At 37.9% G+C, this 22,500-nt stretch overlaps 2 protein-coding genes across 4 annotated transcripts in view; one reads left to right on the top strand and one right to left on the bottom strand.

Moving 5' to 3' along the window:
• Positions 1–2,781: 2,781 nt before the first annotated feature.
• On the bottom strand, positions 2,782–5,580 carry LOC137979218 (retinol dehydrogenase 8-like). The gene is made up of 3 exons (XM_068826422.1): positions 5,262–5,580; positions 3,998–4,271; positions 2,782–3,248 (listed from the first exon to the last, which is right to left on the bottom strand). Exons 1-3 carry the CDS (start codon positions 5,524–5,526, stop codon positions 2,915–2,917), a joined length of 873 nt encoding a protein of 290 aa, XP_068682523.1. The 5' UTR covers positions 5,527–5,580; the 3' UTR covers positions 2,782–2,914.
• A 5,206-nt stretch (positions 5,581–10,786) lies between these two features.
• The window catches only part of LOC137979409 (phosphofurin acidic cluster sorting protein 1-like), a 27,953-nt gene continuing 16,239 nt past the window's right edge, over positions 10,787–22,500 (top strand). Inside the window, exons 1-10 of one of the 3 annotated variants that reach the window (XM_068826663.1) lie at positions 10,787–10,928; positions 15,026–15,113; positions 15,552–15,641; positions 16,701–16,826; positions 17,258–17,349; positions 17,684–17,733; positions 18,064–18,146; positions 18,389–18,457; positions 19,103–19,165; positions 19,365–19,537. In XM_068826663.1, the coding sequence (XP_068682764.1) occupies positions 10,807–10,928; positions 15,026–15,113; positions 15,552–15,641; positions 16,701–16,826; positions 17,258–17,349; positions 17,684–17,733; positions 18,064–18,146; positions 18,389–18,457; positions 19,103–19,165; positions 19,365–19,537 (956 nt within the window). In that variant the 5' untranslated portion in view covers positions 10,787–10,806. Of the gene's footprint in view, positions 10,929–14,828; positions 14,870–15,025; positions 15,114–15,551; positions 15,642–16,700; positions 16,827–17,257; positions 17,350–17,683; positions 17,734–18,063; positions 18,147–18,388; positions 18,458–19,102; positions 19,166–19,364; positions 19,538–22,500 lie in introns of those variants that run through there. The other 2 variants (XR_011118322.1, XM_068826665.1) reach the window with 2 other exon arrangements.

The following is a 22,500-nucleotide window of genomic DNA, read 5'->3' as shown; positions in this document are numbered from 1 at the left end:
ATATATAAACCATCGAAATCCTACGCTAAATTGTAATGACAAGGGCGGTTTGGAGCTGTGAGTAGGCGTGGGATTTGTCACATATGGTTTAGGGGCCGACATATTCCTCCCTCAATGCCGTACCGGGAGGCGAGGTCGGTAGCAGAAAGCAGCGAAGAGCCAACTGCGTCCAAAAGCGATCGCACGGGCCGAAATCCCGGGATGACTCGTTTGGTACGACGCTCCAGCGCCGCGTCTGGAGGTACTGCATTTTTCTCTCTTGTTCAAAGATTCCGTCAGCGCATGCGCAAATGTTCAGGCTCTCCGATACCTAGCCTACAAAAAAAAATTAACTGCTGGTTAGTTTTTACAAGGAATTGAGATTTCAGTACTTGAGTCTACAGGCATAAACGTAACGTAAGAACTGTGTGCGTGTCTGGTCTTCTGGAGACAGAGGTTAGACATCGTTTCATGCTGACTGGGACGCCTAAAATGCTCTCACATTTTGAATTATCAAAATATGATTATAGTCTTCCGTGAGTCTTAATGAATAAATATCAGAAATTAAATACAAAGTGATGAAGTATTGACAGGCGTGAATCACTCACCATGATAATCGACAAAAGCTATGAAATTTTCAGGAAGAAGATTGTGTATTTCATCAACCGAGCGAGCTATTTCGCTATCCCCGTTGGAACGAGATGCCAAAAGACGTCTGGGATACTATTCATTTCTCCTCTGCATGGGTTTTACTAGAATTGACATTCCAGTTGATTCTACAGGCATAAAGCGTGCGTGTCTGGTCTTCTTGAGACAGAGGTGACAGATGGTTTCATGCAGACTGGAACGCCTAAAATGCTCTGTTGTAAACATGGCGGTTCACAAGTAAAGTTGCCTCTCTAGCCTTTCTGTGACCTTTCTGTGGACGATTTCCAGGACCTGCCGACACAAATCGGTTTGGGAGTTTTTGAAAGGAGCATATGATTTTATATCCGAAATAAATTAATCTTAGAATTGTAATTTTTTTTTTAGATTTCTCGGGGGGCCACCATCTTGAATAATTGAGACGTGAAACGGTTGTCCAACAGTTATTTTCTAAACCGAAGGGCAAGCCGTAATACGTCACAACTGTTCAAGATGACGGTGCAAGAGAATATGAGTGATCTTAAGCCGATGATACACGGTTCAACATTTGTTGATCAACAAATGTTGCAGCTCTTGTTCAACAAATGTTGAACAGTGTGTCGTGTCATGTTGATTGCTGAAATATGCCATTCTACACGTTGAATGTTGTTGAACGATATTGAACGAAAATAGAGACCAGCTCTATTCCGTTCCGACACATTTGTGCAACATAGTTCAACATTTGTCGAGCAACAAATGTTGCAAGATGTTGAACCGTGTATCATCGGCTTTAAAATTCTTTTTTTTTTTTTTTTGTGATACAAACACCTTAAAACTAAAGACAAATTATATTCAACATTATTTCGTCGGTTTAAAGTTACTCTATTGTAGAACTGAGAGAAGGGTCGCCTGAGGCCCGGTTCGTTTGTCCAATGCAGTTTAAAATGTGTCCGATTTCAGTTGGGTCTTAAAGTTTCGATTAAGGTAGTTGAAAGATGAGGACTTATTGGCCTACTGGTTCTAGCTTAGGTTTATTGAACTGGACGTCAATGGTCTGACGAATATCTTGACCACAGTGGAAACATAGTGCATAATGGCGATAAGGCTGGAGGATACCCAGGTGTGGAAAAGACGAGTTCCTATTCCCCACTCTCCTGTCACAGAGCTTGTAAGCGCTGTTGAATTCTGTTGAAGTATTTCTTGCCTCGTGCAACGCAAGTGATGTTTCCTTTTGACATCAGTTGAACGACTTGAAACCTTGATAGCTGTCTTTATTTTGTGGGTCCTTTCCCAGTGGGCAATTGTCCGGAGATAGTCTCTTGCCTGAGCGTAAGATCTACGTATCCGCGACGACTGGAAGAGGATTTTGTCGAACGCTGCAACCCCGGTGAGTCGACCGCTTGTGTCCAGAAATTAAATGCAAGTTATTAGAAGAAAGCCAAATACAAAGTGTCACTTAAAGTCTTAGCATTACCTACCTATATCTCTAACAAATACGGTTAGGGTAAAGGTTAGCGTTATTTTTAGGTCAGGGTTAATGCAACAGTGTATCCTTACTTGACGAACTGCGGTAATAATTTCTGTCTTCATACCGAGACACAACTGATGTTGATGTTGGGGAAAGATCAAGGGGACACTTCGTGACGCTTATTAAAATCTTCGTGAATCAAATTACTTGCATTTCTGGGCATAAAGCGGTTCTCAATTGAGTGTCGTAAAACAAATACCAAAATAATCACTTCGACCAATTACAGCAGGAGCAAACAGCGCAACGAACCAATCCAAATTCGTTCCAAGCGCGGGGAAAAATAGCGCGAGCAAGTCGTGATTGGTTTAGGTTTTCCTTTTCATTGGTTGGTAAATTGGCGCGAGATTTTTAAACCAATCACTAAGCGTAGAAATAGAGCGTTTTCACTCACATGGCTAGAGAGGACGCTAATTCAATGAAACAAAAGAAAAATGTAGTTTAATTCCCAAAGGATTAGTTGGAAACACCAACATGGCCGCCGTTGCTTTGTTTTGGAACATCAACATAGCTGCCGTGACGTCATGTGGAAACGCTCCATTGCAATCGCGTAATTACTACTTACTGCTCTATCTGGTGAGTAGTAAGCTGTATCATTACATACCATATCCTTATATGTCGTATAAAAGATGAAAATTTTCGACAGTTCTATCTCGCGAGACTTTTCAAATGTATTCCTTTATTTCTGTGTTTTTCTGAACACTTACAATGGGCGCATTGTGGCATTTACTTATGCAATAATGGTTAGCAAGCTTGAAAAAGCATGTGTATTATGATAATTGCTCTTTACTCCTTAATAAAATAATCCTTGTTGAGCAATTTCACCAAATTATCACCAGGAATGTCGACGAGCTTTGCTTTTAATTGGTCCAGGCTGAACTTGTTATTCGTTGGGATACGTAAGCTAGGTTTATCGCTGAGAATCAAACTTTTTACAATCCCGGCGACTTCGTTGACGCTTTGGTTCGTGCGGCCGATTAATTGTGTCAACTTCCCCTTGAAGTCTTCGAGCAACTCCAAACTCTCTTGGTCTGCAGAAACCCTCTCGTATTGCTGGGTCCAGGTTTCCATATTTTGCATCACTGGAGTCTCGACGGGGCCTGGCTCTAGTATGGAGCACCTATAGAGAAGGGACAAGTTTTAAAATCGTTCGTTTTTAGAGCGAGTTTCATCAAGTGTCGTAAAACCAAAACCAAAGTAATTACTTTGGCCAATCAAAAAGGACGCAGACAATTCAGTAAACCAATCAAAACTCGAAGTAATTTACACGTAGCCGACACAAAACGAGGGAGAATGTGCATGCGCGAGCCACGATTGGGTTTGCTTTCACTTCTGATTGGTTGAAATAGTGGCGAATGAACTTTGAACCAATCGCTGAGTGAAGTAATGCAAAACCAAAGCAATTCGCTAATTACTTTCGACACTGACTCAATTGAAAACTGCTCTAATAGCAAGGGGAGACTAATTACTGAATTACTCAAAAAGAGAGATCCACTTTCATCTTTGCAATCCGTAGGGAAAGAACAGTAAAATAGTTAATGAACTACATATTTATTTTTGTCACAGAATAAAATAAATCTTTGAGCATTCCAAAGAGAGATCAATCTTGTCACTATCGATTGAAAGATATAAAGGGCTTCAAATCCGAGTACCGTCTGGTTAGGACCGCTGGACTTGACAATGAATGGATTTCCAGAGCTCAAAGTCTTATTTTGATCAGTAGCTGGAGCTCTCCTCGGTTGACCTCCGCGCATGCGCTCAGTTCAAATAGCCAATTGGTGTGCCTTCTGCCATTCTATCCGTTTGTTTCGTTGTCTCAGAAAAGCCAACTAAAACATTACTTATTCATTTAATAAAACGTGGCACTACCTGACACCAAAATGAAGCAAAGTTGGAGCCAGTCCTTCGGTCAGGCCCTCCAAAGCGAACTTTGACGCACTGTACAGCTCGTTGAAAGGTGCACCTACAATTCCAAAGTGACTGCTGTTGTTGATGATGTGACCACTTTTCCTCGCTTTCATGCTCGGAAGGACGGCTTGGATCAAGCGTAAAGCTCCAAAGAAGTTGACTTCGAACAAGTCTTTGGCCATATTGATCGGTACACACTCCAATATGGAAGCCAAGGCTAGCCCAGCATTGTTAACTGAAATAATAGCATTAAATAGTTGGACTAATGATAATGAAAAGGGACTACTAAAGCCAAATGTCGTAAAGAGCATAATTGTTCAATTTTCTTCGCTTTTCACACGTCAGCCCGACCTCAAAAGTCGGTTATCAAGTGAAAAAAAAAATGTATGACACTGTATGGAAAGTTTACTGAAACACTCAAAAACGCATTAGCTACATTCTCAAAATGAAATCACGTTTTTAGTTAATGTAATCACGTTAACACCTCTTTCTCTTTTCAGCGTTATTAACAGGGTGCATGTAAACGTGCGAACGAGTGGAAGGCGTGGACAAAAAAAGAATTTTTTTTTGCAGTCTTGTCAGTCCCGGGAAATTTAATGTAGTTGAAAGCGATTGACTTGTGTTTTGTTAAAGCCGAGAAGTCGCCATTTCACACTGACTGGCTTGTAAGGATGGCGAGCGGGAGTGTTGCTGGCCGGGGAGACGATTCCCGACACGAGTACAAACAAGGGCTTTCCTTTTGCGGGCAATCTTAGAAGGCAAGAAAAGAAGGAAGAGGCTACAGCCCTTAATTCTTGTATACTGTTGCGCTGAGAAGGGAATTTCATGAAAATGTATGTATTATTGGTTTTCTGCTGAGCCTATCAATAGAAACGGCAACACCACCCTACATTCGATACTAACTTGTGCATTAGATTACATAAATAAAAAGTTCGACGTTTGAATCAATGTCGCTCCACAGTCGACCTTTATTGAAATGTAGCCCACCCTTTGCATGGTCGTTCCAAATAAGATACGTCGAACACAATTCATTCAAACATTGTTCTCTTAATCAATGCACTTATTAAAGGGTGTCAAGTTCGATACAGTAAAAAATTTGACGTTTAAACTGGTCCTAACAACCGAAAAATCACCTATGAAATTAGAATGACGACAAGCGTAGAATCAAGGTTAGGAAAATCAGAGAAGAGAAAATATTGGTATATGCAATTTCGTGATTACTCACACAACACATCAATTCTTCCTTCGGCTTCGAGGATTTCTTTTACAGCTGTTTTAACTGATTCGTCACTGCATACATCCAGTTCTTTGACAAACAATGTATCTCCAAGGTATTTTTTTCCTTCTTCCTCCAATTCTCCTTTCTTCGCCAGATTTCTCATGGTGGCATAAACCTTGAAACGTTTCTCAGCATCTTTAGCGAGATGTACAGCAGTGGCGAGCCCGATGCCGCTAGAGCAACCAGAGACCAACACTACTTTAGGGACCATGTTTGTCGTAGCAATCTTGCAGGAATGATTTCAAAGCAAAATCGAGTCGCGATTTAAAGCCTAAAACAGCTCTGTCATGATGCAGTAGCACATGGATGGTGAGTCAGAGCCCTTCACAATACCTGCATTCACTGCCACGTGCACATCAGTCATGTGACTGTACTGTGACGTCAGTGACCATGAGCTCATCGTTTGCAAGATTGACTCGAACCGAAAGCGTAACGATCAGAATTGGCGCTGTGTCATAAATATTCATCTGAAATGCGGGACCCTTGAGCATTTCAAGATGCCAAGTCATTGTTAGTCACGCCTAATGACTGATATTGGGTCCTTCGTGGCAAATCATTCGGGGATGGAAGCGTAATAATTGGATCTCAGTTATTCACTAGCTTTCATTATTCCTTCCATTTTTTCTGAATTATTCATTATCCATTATTACAATTTTGTTCGATTTTCATTTTTCCATATTCGTTATTCTTTAACGGAGACCGTAAAATTCTTTATTCCGAATGTTCGAACGCTGAATAATCCTTATTCATTTTCTTTTTTTAAAAAGTCGTTTTTGTTAATTCATTATTCCGCTTCCACTCTCAAACATTAATGAAGTTAAACCGTTCGGAACTCAGTGACACTGCAATATCTTAATACAAAATTGCAAGCTTAGGTCGGTACACACACATAAATTACTGAACAAAAACTTGGACACTAGTATGTTCCAAGAAATAATTCCCTTATCACAATTTATATTGTCATTCGTAATATTAAAATGAATGTGACTGATGTGAGATAACAAAACAGTGTATGCAAGCCATTTTGTGGAACAAACAATATCGGTTTTGAAAGACATTAGGTATGGTATCTGCATAATAAATTTGTAAGGTTTTTTCAGTATAGTAATTAAAAATTATTGTCTGTTCTGCATTCTAGCATTCCTCCTATTTATTCTATAGAGTTACCATTCTAGTGTGGGATTTACTTAGCGTTCACTACGTTTGGGTTATGTATTTTATGTGTGTGTACCGACCAAAGATTGTATTGAGATAGCAGTAAATCTTTTAACTCTCCAGTCACTTTTAGGTAGCCAAGCCCCTCTCTCTGCTATTCCATAACATTTAATTTTGTTCAGTTTACGTCCATTTCTGTATGACCATGAGGGAATTAAGAAAGTTTCAGTTTGTTGTTCTTGTTTACCTTGCACCACTGATTGAAGTTTTTTGGCAATACATTCATTTCGAGTCCAATTGACCCACGTCACTGTCTCCTAACGTTCATCTTTACCGACGGCAAAGCTGAAGGTAATTTACAAAGCGTGTTGCTATGATCGTAATGAGTAACACATTGGTAAAACGCTGCGTTTGCGTGACCGTGAAACTGACCATTTCATAGCAGCCAGTGAAAACAATAATTAGTAAATGAAGATTTGATCTCATATACATAGTCTAAAGGAACGGAGCAATTACAGAATACACGTCCACCTAGAAGCGTCCACCATTTAACCTTGCCACCGCGGTCCCGAAGTCGATGGAAAACTCGCGTATAAGAACCCGGCTAAAATTTAAGAACCTAACCTGTTAGGCTAAAATTTTTATTTTAAATCCCCTTTTCATAAGACCTTATTACAATGTAAGTCTAAAATTTCAATAGGTTCTTCTTTTACAAAATGAAGGCACATGAAAATACAGAAAAAAAAATTAGTCTAGGTTTCAGTCATTCAAAGAATGAACTAAAATGCATGGTAGTACTTTGGAAAGGATAGATTTACTGTATGGTTATCATCTAAACTGTATTCTAGATAATTATTTAATACAGCATTATACCTATTCCATGTCACATATGCCCTGCAGTAGTTGTTTGTGCTGATCACTAGTGCCCCTATCAAATTAAGAACCTATTTACATGTAACAACCTAAGTAGCGTAAAACCTAGCCTTAAGTGTTGAGGCCTAATCAATGAAACGACTGCCATATTCTTCTTCTTCTTCTTCTTCTTCTTCTTCTTCTTCTTTTTCTCGTAAAAAGTGTAGTTAACCAAACCCTAACACGAAAGCTAAAATTTTAAAAGAGTGCTTAAGCCTAATCACAGAAACGAGAGAGTAGAAGCGCTTGGTAGGCCTAAACACTTCATTGAAACGAGTCAATGCGCAAACAGTGAACGAGTGCTATTTTCTTCACAAGTTTCGCTAACCGAACCGTGAAATGACGGCTAAAATTAGAAAAGAGTGCTTAGGCCTAATCACTGGAACGAGCTCTTAGGCTTAAACAGTAAACGAGTGATATATACTTACAAACTCGTAAAAAGTGTGGTTAACCGAACCCTAAAATGAAACCTAAAATTTTAAAAGCGTGCTTTGGCCCGATCACTGAAACGGGAGCGTGACACAAAGCGATTTCGTGACAACAGACCATGAGGCATGCAACTGCAGGAATGTGGGACTGCGGTGGCATGGCAGTCGTTGAAGTCATAAATTCTGTTTCGCACTGCGGGACGGGACCGCTGCGGACGTGTATTCTGTAATCTAGCCAAAAGCGCAATGTACATACATTTTAACTGCAGGTATGAAAGGTTGACGGCCAGCGAAGCATGAAGGCCAACGGTTGCTTCTGAAGATGTATGTTGAGACATACGAAACGTTTTAAAAGTGCTATTGAAGCGAAAAATAATCCAGCGTAAAATGGCAATAAATCATAAGTTCAATATCTAATTAACCAGTTAAATAAGCTTTAAAGCCATGAAAATATTTCTATCGGTATTTTTTCGAACGCGAACATGGCCAATTCGCCATAGTTAGTGGGAAATGGTGATCCCGATTAGATATGCATATGACGTCACATGGTTGACCTATCGACTGCGGGGGAAATTGACAACTCACTCATTTCCTGAGCCGGACGCTATGGCGAAGCGAGGTGGAAAGCTTGTGTAACCTGGTGTTTGTCACCACAGAGTTTGCGTTCTGTTTCTAATCAGGCTCTCTTGTGAGGGAGGAGAAGAGAGAGAGAGAACCTGGGTTCGAGGTTGGTATGAAACAAGTTAAAGGGGATGTTACACTGTGAAATGTTTCGTGCAACTTGTCCCGACAAGTTGCACGAAACATTTCAAAAATTTCACAGTGTAATAGCGCCTTTAGTAATGAGATCATGGGTAGCCCAAGCTCCATGAATGAGTATCTGTACGCAAGAGTCGAAATATGAGGGTTTGTGTGGGGAAAACCGGCAGGTACAAAACGCAGGTCACAGGGGTTTTGTTTGTGCCGAGGGAAAACTATTTACGATTTAAAATAAAAAAAAATTGCTTACCTCGCTCCAGTCTTGTGTTTCTTTGTCTCTGCTACGGTTTCTGGGTCGAATAAGAGCGGTTTACGTGGTTTTTGCTTCCTATTCTTTTCCCTCTATATCTATCCTTTCCCAAAGAGACCGAGACGAAGCCGCCGAACGGAGATCACCGAAGGAAAAGGGCCATAAATTCGCTCCCAAGGCTTCGATCGCCCTCAAAATTCCACGTTGATCACTGACGATACCTTCGCTACCCATTCATCTTTTTCATTCGAGTCGCTTGTGCACTGAGAAGGAATTAAGGGCCGCCAAACTCTGCAAACATTTGCTTCGGGAGCTCTCCGAATGAGGCTAAACTTACAAGCTACGTTACCGAAGCCGTTGGAAAATCGCTTAGCGACCCGCGATTGGTCTAGGCACAAATCTGTTATCCTTGGGCACTTCTCAACGGTAGCAGCTCGCCGCAAAGGTCTCAAATTAAATACCAAAACATGCGCTTGTTTTGGATGATCTTGGTGAAAAAAATACAATATTTTAAAAAGACTAATTTTTGTGGAAAGCCGTTTAAGTGTGCTTTTCTCATTTATCGTTTTAATTATTATCATCATTTGTATGGTAGGACTCTAACCGTTTTCACCCGTTTTTACCTTATTGTAACTACGTTAGTTTTCCTTTTAGCCTTTTAATATTTATAATCAACAACATCTGTATTGTTTTGCTCATGAGGCAAAATTTACACTTTTGCGAAAGCGCATGCTCGTAGCGCCATCTAGGTCACCATGAGGTCACCATGATGTGGGTTCCAATGGGCTGTCACGCGGGAGGTCGTGAGTTTAATTCCGGCCGTACCAACACTCAGGGTCCTTAAACAACTGAGGAGAAAGTGTTGCTGTTGTAATGGCATCTGCAAATGGTTAGACTCTCTAGTCGTCTCGGATAAGGACTATAAACCGTAGGTCCCCTCTCACAACCCTTCAATGTTAGTAATCCTGTGGGACGTAAAAGAACCCACACACTTGTAGCAAAGAGTAGGGCATGTAGTTCCCGGTGTTGTGGTTGGTTGTGCGGGTAAATGCTAGGAGATACTAGCTACACCAAGATACTCTAAAACCCGAGGGTAAATAAAGATATATGATATATGATAAATCTTGTGTAGAGTCTATCCTTGCGGTAGTGCTCGATGCGTTCGCAGAGCGTAGTATATCTGAAGATTGCACTAATCAATAAGACATAACTTTTTCTGTTACTCTGAGTTTCTTCTGTCTGATGATCGCGTATGCCTGAAACTCAGAGTAAAAGAAAAAGTTACGTCAATTGATTAGTTCAATCTTCAAACTTGATGTATGATATATTCTGGTCGTATTTCATAAACCTCAGCCTTTGGGCGTCTGCACTATAAACTTGAGCGAATGACTTTTCTTTCAGTGTAATACAAAAGACGTATTTTTAGCTTTCGTTTCTCTTGCCTTCCGAAAAATCCCCCTTATAGCCTCGCTTGAGAGCTGTGAGAAATATTTCTTGTCCAAAAGATTGCGTGACGCTTAGTTCCGCCAGAATCGAAACCAATCTCGTCCCCAGGGCGCTTTTCCCTGGCTTTGCAGGTGAGGCGGAAAAACCCTTTGTAGGTGGGTTTTTCACCGGGTACTCCGGTTTTCCTCCCTCATCAAAATCGACTCACAGTTAATTATTAAACATCTAGCTGTCACGAGTGCTGTTGCTCCGACATCAAACATGGACTGTATAGCAGTAGCCAGAGGCGCCTTTGTATGCTACGTTCGGTTCATGCTTAAAAGAAAACGTATAATGTCAACAAATATTCCTGGGCGTTTCCATCAGATGAAGCTCTGAAGCGCATCCTTTGTAAATCAATAAAAATATGTCTTATTAATAGTAAAGTAAAATCAAATTTAGTACGTGAGTCATAAGCTGTGATTGGCAGTTGTTTAATTCACCGGAAGTAACTAACCAATGCGCAAGCGTACTTCACCAAAACAATGTGATCAAACTCAACATGGCGGACGCAGGAGTTATTCGTCGAGATGTTTCGGCATCTTCCACTCCCCAGAAGCCATTCTCAATGAAATTATTTGCCACTTGGGAGGTAGAAAGAACTTCTCCGAATTGCGTTCCACGGTGAGTTCGTATTCAACACGTTTGGCAGCTAATTTGTCATGTATGTGAGAGCTTTCATACTTTGATAGGTAGTGACCCACAGAAACAGGGTCCATATTTGCGTCTGCTTTGGGGTTTTTTACTTCAGAAATTTTGGAAAATCCTTAAATGAAAATTTGAGTCAGAGAAGCTCGTCATTTTCTTTTACGTAACGTCAGAAATAAAATACTCATCGTGCTTTTCATGTCAGTTTGTTTATGACTTGCGATTAATCTTGGAAAAGATCGTGTGACTCTGTATTCGGACCTGTTTGAACAAACACGTGTTTTAATATTAGCCCTTTAAAATCGCAGTATTTGAATTGTATCTGGTCGTGAGAAATTTTTAAGGTGTGTTTTGATGATTCAAAATTTTAGACGTTTTCCACACGAGCGGAAGTGACTGTAAATTACACCAGAAAAAAAATGTGCGCTTGACAATCATTGTCCTTGCTAACTGCATTCTTGTTAAGATTTTATTTTTTGCACTGCTATATTCGTATGCACTTGCTTTGATTTCTTAAGCATGAAGCTTTGCTCCATATCTGTCTCTGCGACGTTCGTCTCTATGCGGAATTAGATTTTGCCCATACATGCTCCAGGGGATCCGCAGATCATCACATAGAAGATTGAAAAAAATATTAATTTTTCCAAAGAGGCTTCCTTTAGATCAGATAAATCTAATGGCTTTGTATTCTTACCAAGATAAAGGGAAACATTCTCGATTCTTTAGATTTTTCCAGACTGCATCAAAATTTTGATTTTTCTTAAAAACATGGGAAATGCAAATTTTTTACTTCAAAGCTAGCACAATGTCATATTGAAGAACTACGGAAGTGACACATGTAAAATTATTTTGAAAATTAACAGGATCACTTAGAGATCCTTGGAGATGGTTTTTGATTGATTTTAGGGGACAAATTTTCTTTAGATTTTATCCATCGAATAATGTTTTTTCATAATGAAATAGAAATTTCTTGGACATGTGAAATTGTATATTCAAATTATTTTCCTAATTAAATATAAATAAAATCTGTCATGTCCAGTATTTTCTGGTGAACTGTCCTTTTGTGATGTCTGTGAAAGCAATAATTATTGCACATGTCTTTCCCTCATTCCTTGGGAAGAAGACGTTTGGTTCTTGTCTGATATCTTATATCTGGGCTGAAGATTCTGTAGTTGCTTTTTTAGTTAAAAGAAATAATGAAATCTGTCGTTAGCATGTAGACATTTGGATGACCATCTCATAAATACTCATCAAGCAGTCCATAGTAAAATCTATCAGATGAAACATTTGACAGACCTTAATGAAAAGATGTTTCTAATGTATGTTATCAATTTGAAATATTGTGTATACAATTCCAACAATTTAGAAGCAGTGATGTTAGTTCTTATTACTTTCCACTGATTGTTTTGAATTTCCTTTTGTAGTTAATCTCAGGGGGCTTTACTTGTATTCTTTAAAATCGAAAGGTTTCTTCTTGCTTTTCATTTTTATTTTCAATTTCATATTTATTATCGTGAGACACTTTCAGATTTTGTTTGTGTTGTTAAATGAAGTGATTCCAAATTAACCTTTGTACAATCTTGTTTAAATGCTTGATAAAATGGATATTTGTGGGATCTTCAACAAGCACAGGTAATTTTCAATTTTTCTTTCACATAATTATGTGAGACCAAAAATAGTGTGGTTTTGTTCCAGTAATTGAAAAATGTCACTGTTATATCACTTTCTTGCTAAATAAACATAGGATGTTTTTGGCAGTCTGTATAGGTTTTCATGATCATGCAAATGAAACCAGTCTTGGTTTATAAAGTTTTTCTGAGTAGGTAATTTTAGAATTGAATTTTCTCGCTTTTAATACTATAATTTTTTTTTCATTTTGTGAAGAATAATGCCATAGGACCTAGATAATACACTCTTCATTTTTAAATATTGTAAATTGGACAGGTATGTCTAAAGCATATTGATTAAAATTTTGGCAAGCACTCTGAGGTAGGAAAAATTTGGATACCTTAAGATACAATGATATTCTGATTGCAACAAATGGAAGTGAATTCTATTAACATCCAGTTCAGGAAAGGAAACTGACACTTTTATTTTTAAATTGGTCTTGTTTTGTGTCCACTGTCATTTCATTTATATTAATAATTGCTGCCAGTTAACAAATTATAGCAATAAATATTTTCAACTGTCAATGGAAAGATTTGGGAAATATTCAAAAATAGTTATTGACTGGTTTATGTTAATCAACGGGGAAAAAAACTACTTTTTGATTGAAATTGAATAGGTGGCACATATAATAGTCCCAACTGTTGTGAAATTTAACTATGGTTTCCATGATTATTTTAATCCCAAAAGGTTGTAGAGAATTCCAGATATATGTGGAAAGTCATTGTAGATGATTACAGAAGAAAGAACATTCTGTATTCGTGGGCAGTCACCTTGAGAGAATAGCAGTATTCATAGAAAACAGTTTTTCCAAATAATATCAAGTTAATAATTTATTATCTCCCAATATTTTTGTTTTGTTATTGTCTGCAATGTTATGTTATATTGACCAGGCTATGTCAGAAACAATTTTTGTTGCTTAGTTTCAAATAATAAATTTATTTTTTGAAAATGTCATTAAATGAGCACATTGCTTTCTTTTTGGAAGAGCTTTCAACAATTATTGCTTTCATAGAAGGTGGGATGATCTGATATTGTTCTAGATTTCATGGTGCATATTTCAAGCCAAGTAGTACCTGTAGTAAGGTTGCATTTTTTAACTTATAATGATATTCTTATAAAGGACTGAAAATCTGGCTGGATGTTTTGAACATCTTGTCCTGCCCAGTACGTGTACACTTAATTACTTCAGGACTCAAATTTAGAATTCACAAGCTTAATTCTGGAGATAACCAAGATTTTGGGTGATAAAATTTATTTACTGAAAATTAATGTTAAGAACCTTGACTTTTCTGCTTAAAATGATGTCACTTAAGATATCACTCTTATCTGGATCACAGAGCAGAATGCATTTGGCATCAGCAGAAAGTGAAATCTTAATTCTCTGGAGGTGCTAGTCATTCTAGCGCTGGAGCATTAATTAGGGACACTGTCAACTGAAATTAATTAACAATCAACACAAATCAAGTCAAATGTTCGTTTTTGAGGAGAGGGGAAAATCGGAGTACCCGGAGAAAAACCTCTCGGCGGTTCAAGAGAAGAAAACCAGTCCAACAAAGTCAACCCACATATGTCGCCGACATTGGTGGGAGTGTGCCTTGTATAGAAGTTACTCTGGGCGGCTAAACAATAATTTATTTTACTTGTCAACTGGAGTGGATTTCATGTGAATGGGATAACAACATCTAAATGTAGGTCCACTCGAAAAATGTCCCCGAATTAAAGTGGGTTATTATGTTGACGAAAGAAAAGGGAAGAAATGAAGTGGTTTACCTAGTCCAAAATTAATTGTACAGTAGCTCTAACATGTATTCATCCAGAACTAAATTGAAAAATACTTGTACCAGGAAACTCATCGTCTCATTTGATGTGATTGTGTACATTCGGTGTGGTCTTATGATGAATCTAGGTAGCTTTGTCATTTTACCATTTTCCCTCTTTGGCCTTCAAAGTGCAGTGCACTGTCTACAGTGTATGTAATGAAGCACAGGGAATTTTGACAGTTTCATAACAGGACTTTCATTTTTTTTGAGATCCTTAATTATTTCTTTTTTATTCTTAAGTTGGGTGAGATTATAATAAGGTAGACGGTGTTAAGCCCCATTGCTCTCTCTTTTAATTACATTTTAGCTCCAGAAAGTTCCAAAAATAGATAAGTACTAGCTCGCAAATTATTGTGCTGGGTGCCTGTTTATCTACAAGTTGACAGCCCTGCAAAAGGAAGAAGACTGGGTGATGTTTTCTTATGTGTGGTACAGTGTACTTGTATATTGAAAACTTTATGAAGGAAGATGATAATTTTCTTGGTAAAGGAAAAATTGGCGGGCAGTGATTTGACAGAACACAGAGGACAGTTTTATTCAATAATTATATAATAATTATATAATTATATTTGTTTTGTGTTGTAGACTTTGTACCATGACTCTCACTAGACTGGAGATTTTCAAGCCCTTGGAATCCAACCTGAGTGAAGTCATCATTTCTGTATCTATGCAGGTAATTAAATAAAATATATATTTTGCAGTTAATTAACTATCCCTTTTAACTTATTAAAATTGGAGTGTCTTTATTGGATACAGTGTAAAAGGTGTCTGGCATCAACCCATACTGTACTTCACAGCAGAGGATCTTTTGTTGGCATTGGAATGCAAAGAAAAATAGTATAATCTTTTGCTTCGTGACCAAAATTATCTTTATTCATTTGTTGTTTATTGTATAGTGTTGTCTGGAGCAGTTTAAGAAAACCTACATGTTGCCAATTCTTACAACCCATTCTATTTTTTTGACGACGTCAGAAAGAACAAGATCTACACAGATAACATAATAATTATTATTTATGCTATTCACATGCAAATAAGTGGCTGGGTCTTCTAGAATCTTACAAAAAATTAATGTTTTCACCAGACATTATTTTGTTGTTTGGTCTGGTTACAGAGTTCCCGTCGGGTACTAAGATCTAATGAAATTGGTCTTCCACCCTCTGGATTGGTTGATACTGAGCTGGATTTGTCCTTCTCCCTTCAGGTAATTGGCATTCATTATAAGTCTATTAATGTACAAACTTTATTATAAAGAAACAGAGCAATTGGCAATTTTATTTGCAAGATGAAGCTAGCTCTTTCATTTTCCATTCGCGTTAGGAGAAAGGGAATTTATGAATAATTATTTTAAGGTATTAATAAGTTTTTGTTATTATTCCTAAACACAGTTACTGAAACAGCTAGTGAAAAGCAGCCTAATATTTTTGACAAGAAGTTCTATTTTTGAATGGAGAAGGTACACATGTTGGACCGCATCAACTGGGATCAACTCAGATTGCTCACATCAGATCGAGGGAAAAACGGCTTTAAGCCAAAACTATTCGATGTTTGCACCAATTTCACCAAGGTTAGCTTAAAGATTAGGGCTAGTGTGTTTTCTTGAGGCCTTATCATTTTTTTATGTCTATGAAAAGTGTCACTGAGTGATCCGAGTTGATCCGATGCAACTTTTGTACCTGCCTTGTTTGAAAGTACATTAAATTGAGTCATTTTCCAAATGGAGACCTGTCTGAAAGTGGAGAATGATTTCCCAAGGATTAGTAATATTGCTAGTTTTGTCTTTTACCTGACCCAGCAATAGAAAATGTGAGTCTAATAATTTATTAATGATCATGCATGTAGATAGAAAAAAGATTCACAGATCTATGAATTTTTTTTTATGCGGCTTAGTATTCAAGGGCATTAATACATGTACCATGATATTTGTTATTCATCACAGTTTTGCTAAGCTAGGTTTTTTAATATGGCTTAGTTTTGTAATATTAATATAATTCTTCAATAGTTGTGTCTTATGCTGTACAGTCATGAACGGTGAAGTTCACACAACTTCTTTGGCAGAACATAATTTTACTGTACCTGTTACCCCCTGGAGCCAATGGGTTAATACCAGGTTTTGTATGACATAAACGTATACCATATTAGTTTGTATAATGTACCTGCCACAATAATGAATTACCTTTCGAGTACACTGCAGTAAGAGATTTACAAATGTATAATTATAATAATTACATTATTTGGAATAAAATGTGCTTCCCCTTTTTAGTACCCACACTTTTTAAAAAGGTCTGGAAATAATCTACAAATAATGCTGCAAAGACGAAAGAAGTACAAGAACCGCACTATCCTGGGATTCAAAACTTTAGCTGTTGGGCTCGTCAACATGGGCCAGGTGAGAATTGAAGGACTTCTTGGCATGTACATTTGGTGCCATTGGGATTAAGCTATGATGTAGCTCTGTGAACATCTCCAAAATTGGAGGTGTCAGGCAAAGTAGAGTCATTCATAGGAACTTTTATTTCTTTCCTTTGGTTGGAGTTTTTATTATAAATGACAATATGTGTGAGTTGTGCCTGTACGTGTACACTACTATTGCTACAACACCTGAAATATTAGTCGGCAGTTTGGTAGTCAGTAAGCATGCATGAGGTCAAAGTTTTTATCAGCAGTGATTGGGGCATAATTATGCCATGCGCTGTAGAAATTACACTACAATGACATTGTCAATTTCACATTACTGAGTCTTGTCATTTATCTTTTATTTTGTTTATTTATTTGTTTTTCAACTAATAATTAAATTATGTGTTTTATTTTTTGTTCCAGGTTCTCCAACATTCGGTAGAAAACCAACTGAAATTGTACATGAAGGGAAGTTCTGTCCCTGTAGCGCAGATCACTGTTAATTCACTCACAAGGTTTGATAACTCTGAATACCACTACTACTACTACTACTACTACTACTACTACTACTGCTACTGCTACTGCTACTGCTACTGCTACTGCTACTGCTACTGCTACTGCTACTGCTACTGCTACTACTCCTACTCCTACTCCTACTCCTACTACTACTACTACTACTACTACTACTACTACTACTACTAATAATAATAATAATAATAATAATAATAATAATTTATAATACTGATGAGAGTAATAATAAATTATTAATATGAAATGCACAGTAATAGTACTTAATATGGAAGCAATGAGTTATAACAATAATAATGACAATAACAACATTATTTTTAGCCAACCTGTTGAGGCAGATGGAGACAGGATTGCTGGATCAACTGTCAGAGGTATGTCAAAACTTTAACAAAAAAAGATCACTGTGCATTCCGATTTCAGATTAAATTTTTCATTATGGATAGTTGGGAAATTTTTCTGAGTTTAAGCATCTTTTTCGAAACAGGTGCCCAATTTTTAGACATAAAATGGGATTTTTTTATTTTCCTTTTTTTTTAATTGTTACCAATTATCTTTCACTGAGGTTAAACACTTAATTAGGGTTAGGTAGCAGTTGTATCGTCGACATGATAAATTATTTCAAAAGTTGTGATTCAAATCCCCCTTGTTGACCCTGTAAGGTGTTTTTCATGAACAATGTGATTAGCCGGTTCACTTTTCAGGTGATGTTGACGAGAATTCCAGTGATGATGATGATGACTATTCTTTGTCTGACCAGGAGGGTAGCGATAGTGCAGGAGATGCTGTAAGTCAACCAACCTCAGATATTGTATCTTGTCACATTATTATCTTTACTTACTTACTTTACTTTACTCCAATTTTCATGTAACTTGCTCAGTAGCTAACACATGCAGCTCTAAGCATTGAACCACCTAACTGCGAAAGTTCCACCAAAATTATGGCCAATGCAAACTAATTTAGGCTAACCATTGTTGAAAACGCAGTATTCACGTTTTAGAGTGTTTTTTTTTTTGCTATATTTTTTAGGACATCCTAGATGTGGAACAGAGACAAGGAGGCAAAATTAGACATGGAAAAATTACCATTCCTGCCAAGGTAATTGTATTCAAATTAATGTTTACATCTATTTCAGTGTCACTCCCCTTTGTTTTTTTCTTCTTCTTCTTCTTCTTCTTCTTCTACTTCTACTTTGAAAACATCACCAAAAAAGTTACTATATAATAACCCTGTGTAATCTCACCTTCGCGATCCAGCTGCCAAACTGTGCTTTGGCGTTAATGAATCAAGCAGCTTAAACCAATGTTTATGAAGATTGACCTATCAGCATCTTTCGTTCTTATGTTATGAAATATATTACAGTACTTTATTCAAAGTGATGGAAACCAAAAGGCATTTTGGTACAGTAGTTAGCATTGAATTTGAAGGCAAGAGGCTGCAGAAGTAAACTTGTAACTCTAACCCATGATTCCTGGAGGCTCCCCTTTGACGAGTAAACTCGTCTGGCGTCATACGGAGTGAAATACAAAGTATGGCCTGTTTAGGCATTGAAGGGTGAAGGGTCCTCGCTATATGGAGCACAGATGTGGGGTGGAACAATATTATGTAGTCTAAATGGGAAAAACATGGTTAGCCATTGAATTGTAGTGTTCAAATGCTGTTGTTTCTAATATTTACATGTAAATTTATAAGGCAGAAATTTTGTTCTAAATGACTAAAATGTACTTTTCATCTTTATTCCAGCACCAAAAGAATTTTAAACAAAAGTTTATTGCACTCCTCAAGAAGTTCAAAGTGCCTGAAGAGGTTAGAGCATGTATTTTCATATTGAATTTATGGAGATTTCATATTAGCTATGGCCATGAAAAAGTACTTTCTGTAAACATATAAAATCCTTATTAACAAAACCTTGACATCATAATTTCTCTCATTTTGTGTCCATTGATACAAAGACATTGACAGTAAGGCCAAAATAGATCTTTGTGATGTCTTTTCATTCTTCTAGGAATTGGAAAATGAAATTGCGACCTTGCAGGATATTGATATCAGTCCCCCGGAGAATGAAGCGGGTGATGATTATCTTTTTCCTGATGACTTGGAAGACTTGGACAGTGATTTGGAGAATGAGTTCCTTGAAGACTCTATCAGTGTTGTTTCAACACCTAAGCCATCTCTCAGGTCAGTTGACACAACCTCTAAGTACTATATCCTGAGAAATTTCTGTATTTTGAGTGGCTAAGAGGAGTGGTATCTCAGTCACCTTTGAAAGACCTTCATAAGGAAAATTGCAGTTGCCATTGCCATGGAAACCAAGAATCATAAAAATAATATGTCATTGCACAAGTTTTTAGAGAATTTTGGAAATATTTCCAGATTTTCAAATTCAGGAGCTTCAAGAACCTAAAAAGGTCAAAAAAAAAAAAAAAAACTATAAGTTATCCTCCTCACTGTTTAAATGTTTGGACCAGATCGGAAAAAAGCTCTGGACAATTTGGAAATCAATTTGCTCACTTATCAGCATGAAGTGAAACAACAGGAGGAAAAAAATGAATGGTTTTACAAAGCCTTTTTAGGTTATGGTGGTATGAACAGATACATAGTGTAAAATAGCTCGATTTTTCGTCCACCAGCAATTGTACATTTCAGCGTTGTTGTCTGTGTCCCTAGAGATTGGTTACAAACCACCTATTTTGAAATAGTTATCACTTGTGGTATTTGTGCCAAAAATTACATGCAAAAAACAGCAAGAACAACTCTTTTTTTGCCTTGTTTACAAATTTGAGGTTCGCTTTTGTGTCCTTGTGCTCGTTCAGTGTTACTATAACAACTTTATTGAAGAAGTTGGTACTGACATTGATCGAGCTACAGACCAATATGCCATGCCTTCTGCATTCTGCCAGAGAAATAAACGAGAATTGTTTAATCTCTTCTGCTCAACGGTGCATTTTGAGGAAGGAAACCAGAATTGGCGAGGTGGTGAGGGCAGTTCCACCAAATTATGTGGCGGTATCACTTGTTATCTTTAGTTGTCTTCATGTTAAAATTTCGATGAGTTTTCAAGGATGAAGGTGTGGTGTACAGGAGATATGTTTTAGAACTATTATCAACCGGTGTTTAGCGAAAGTTTCAAGCCTAAGCTTTCTACCTGCTCCTTAAACCCAGGCAAAAACTCGCAGCACCATTCAATTTTTCAAAAATTCTGCCATTTTACGTACATTGTATAGGTTGCTATGGTGCCATGTTGTCATACCCAGTTTTCCGGTGCGCGATAAAGAGCATGCACAGTCGTTTGCAGCTCTGTCAGCCCGGTATCGATTCCTGAATTGGTGGCATGTTTGGGTTGAGTTTGTTGGTTCTCCAATTTACTCCGAGAGATTTAAGTGTATTCCCGGGTATCTCATCAAACAACAGAATTTGATTTGATTTGATTGGACTCCATTAGCTTTGAGTTAATTTGTTGGCTCCCCATTATGTAGAGAAGTTTTGCTCCGATTGAGAAACAGGTCCTACAGATTACTCCTCCTAAGCAGTCTTAAGGACTGAATAGGCCTTAGTCACTATAGCCACCATGTAGGTTTTCGAATTGTCATGCAAATTAGCCATGTGTTATGCTGGGGGGGCAAACATTGGGAAAAAAGGCACATTGCGGAAAATCGGCTCGTCGAAATATTGAAATAACACTGCTAAAAGTACATTTTAGAATTTAGAATTAAGTACCTTTTATAGTAATTTAAAAATATTTGATTGCCTTTGACATTTTGACTATATACTTCATTATCTGCTCATTTTTCACTAAAAAAAACATCGAAGTAACTTGGGTAATCATCCTATTTTATTACTTGGGTGATAAACATTCAATGAGCGTGAAACAAATCATCTGTGTGGCTAAGATGTTTGTTATAACCTCTCGAACTTGTGTTGTTTGCCCCCTGAGACGTGTGTACATGTAGCTAATTTGCATGATAATAGCAAATTTTATCCAACATGGCGGCCATCGTGAATAAGGTCTATAGACCACTTTGGAAAATACCATAATGCTCTTTGTTTGTCCCCCCAAAATTGCATGAGCATTGTTTTTGTTTTCTCTTGGGACCATTGTAAGTCCCTAGAGAAACTGGAAACAATGCTTTTGCAAACATTTGGGGGGGACAAACAAAGAATATTATGGTATTTTGCAAAGTGACCTATTACAAAGGGCATACTTTGACAAGATCTGGCTGAAAGCATATATAAGGTGCCTGAGACAACAGCCAGGCAGTCTATGTATGATCCTGGAGCACAGAATGACAGCCAGTTGTAGTTATCTACATGTACACGTAGGAGTCAACGATGATCAATGACAATTGACACTTGTTGTGATTATTAAGCCTTTCATCCTCCCAAACCGACCCCCATTTACGAGTAACATCGTCTGGTGTAAGGCAGAGTAATATCTTTTAGCGTCACTCTTAGGAGCTCGGACAGGATGACAGGGGTCAGTTTGTGAGTGGACCTAAATGTTGTTAACTTTTTAACCCCTGAAGAGGTCCTCATTGACGATTAAAATCGTCTGGCGTTAGACAGAGTAAAATCTCTAAGTGTCCCTCTTAGGAGAGAAGGGGACCCTCTCACCCCACAACCAAGCCACATTGATTAGTAAAACTCTGAGGAGGGAATGGGTTATAGGTAGCCTTAAATTCCTCGAATGATCTTGAATTTTGCTTGAAAAAGTATACGAACCTAACGAATTGAGTTTAATCATGGGCACAGGGTATCCTGCCTGGCAGAGTCTTCCTTGATTCCCCTCTGCAGCAGCAGGAAGGAAAAGTAACCTCTGCACGCATCTCCTCAATGTTCTGTCACGCATATGTGACGTTACGTCAGTGCAACGCCGCTTAAAATCTTCCGCCATTTGGCAGGCTTTATAGCTAGCGGGTTTTAAAGGAGTTACACAAGTTTAATCATTCGTCCAAAGTTCTGGGGCCGTTTCCTGAAAGGTGTAATAACTCAATTCCAGGGCTAAATTTGCCTTATTCCGACACATTCATCTCTGGAATAGAGTTATTACACCTTTCAGGAAGCCGGCCTCTGGACGACATCGAGGAGATCCGTACAGAGATTTTCATTCCTTCTCGCAAAGAAACCCCTGACAAGAAGGGTGT

This window comes from Montipora foliosa, chromosome 12 (genome assembly GCF_036669935.1).
Source record: "Montipora foliosa isolate CH-2021 chromosome 12, ASM3666993v2, whole genome shotgun sequence".
In the NCBI taxonomy this organism is placed as follows: Eukaryota; Metazoa; Cnidaria; class Anthozoa; order Scleractinia; family Acroporidae; genus Montipora; species Montipora foliosa.
This window is presented reverse-complemented; position numbering and strand designations above follow the sequence as displayed.

Coding starts and splice junctions, on each gene's coding strand:
- LOC137979218 (XM_068826422.1), bottom strand. CDS start 5,526: ATGGTCCCTAAAGTAGTGTTGGTCTCTGGTTGCTCTAGCGGCATCGGG. Junction 4,272..5,261: donor AGGAAGAATTGATGTGTTGT/GTGAGTAATCAC, acceptor CTATTATTTCAG/TTAACAATGCTGGGCTAGCC. Junction 3,249..3,997: donor TTGCTTCATTTTGGTGTCAG/GTAGTGCCACGT, acceptor CCTTCTCTATAG/GTGCTCCATACTAGAGCCAG.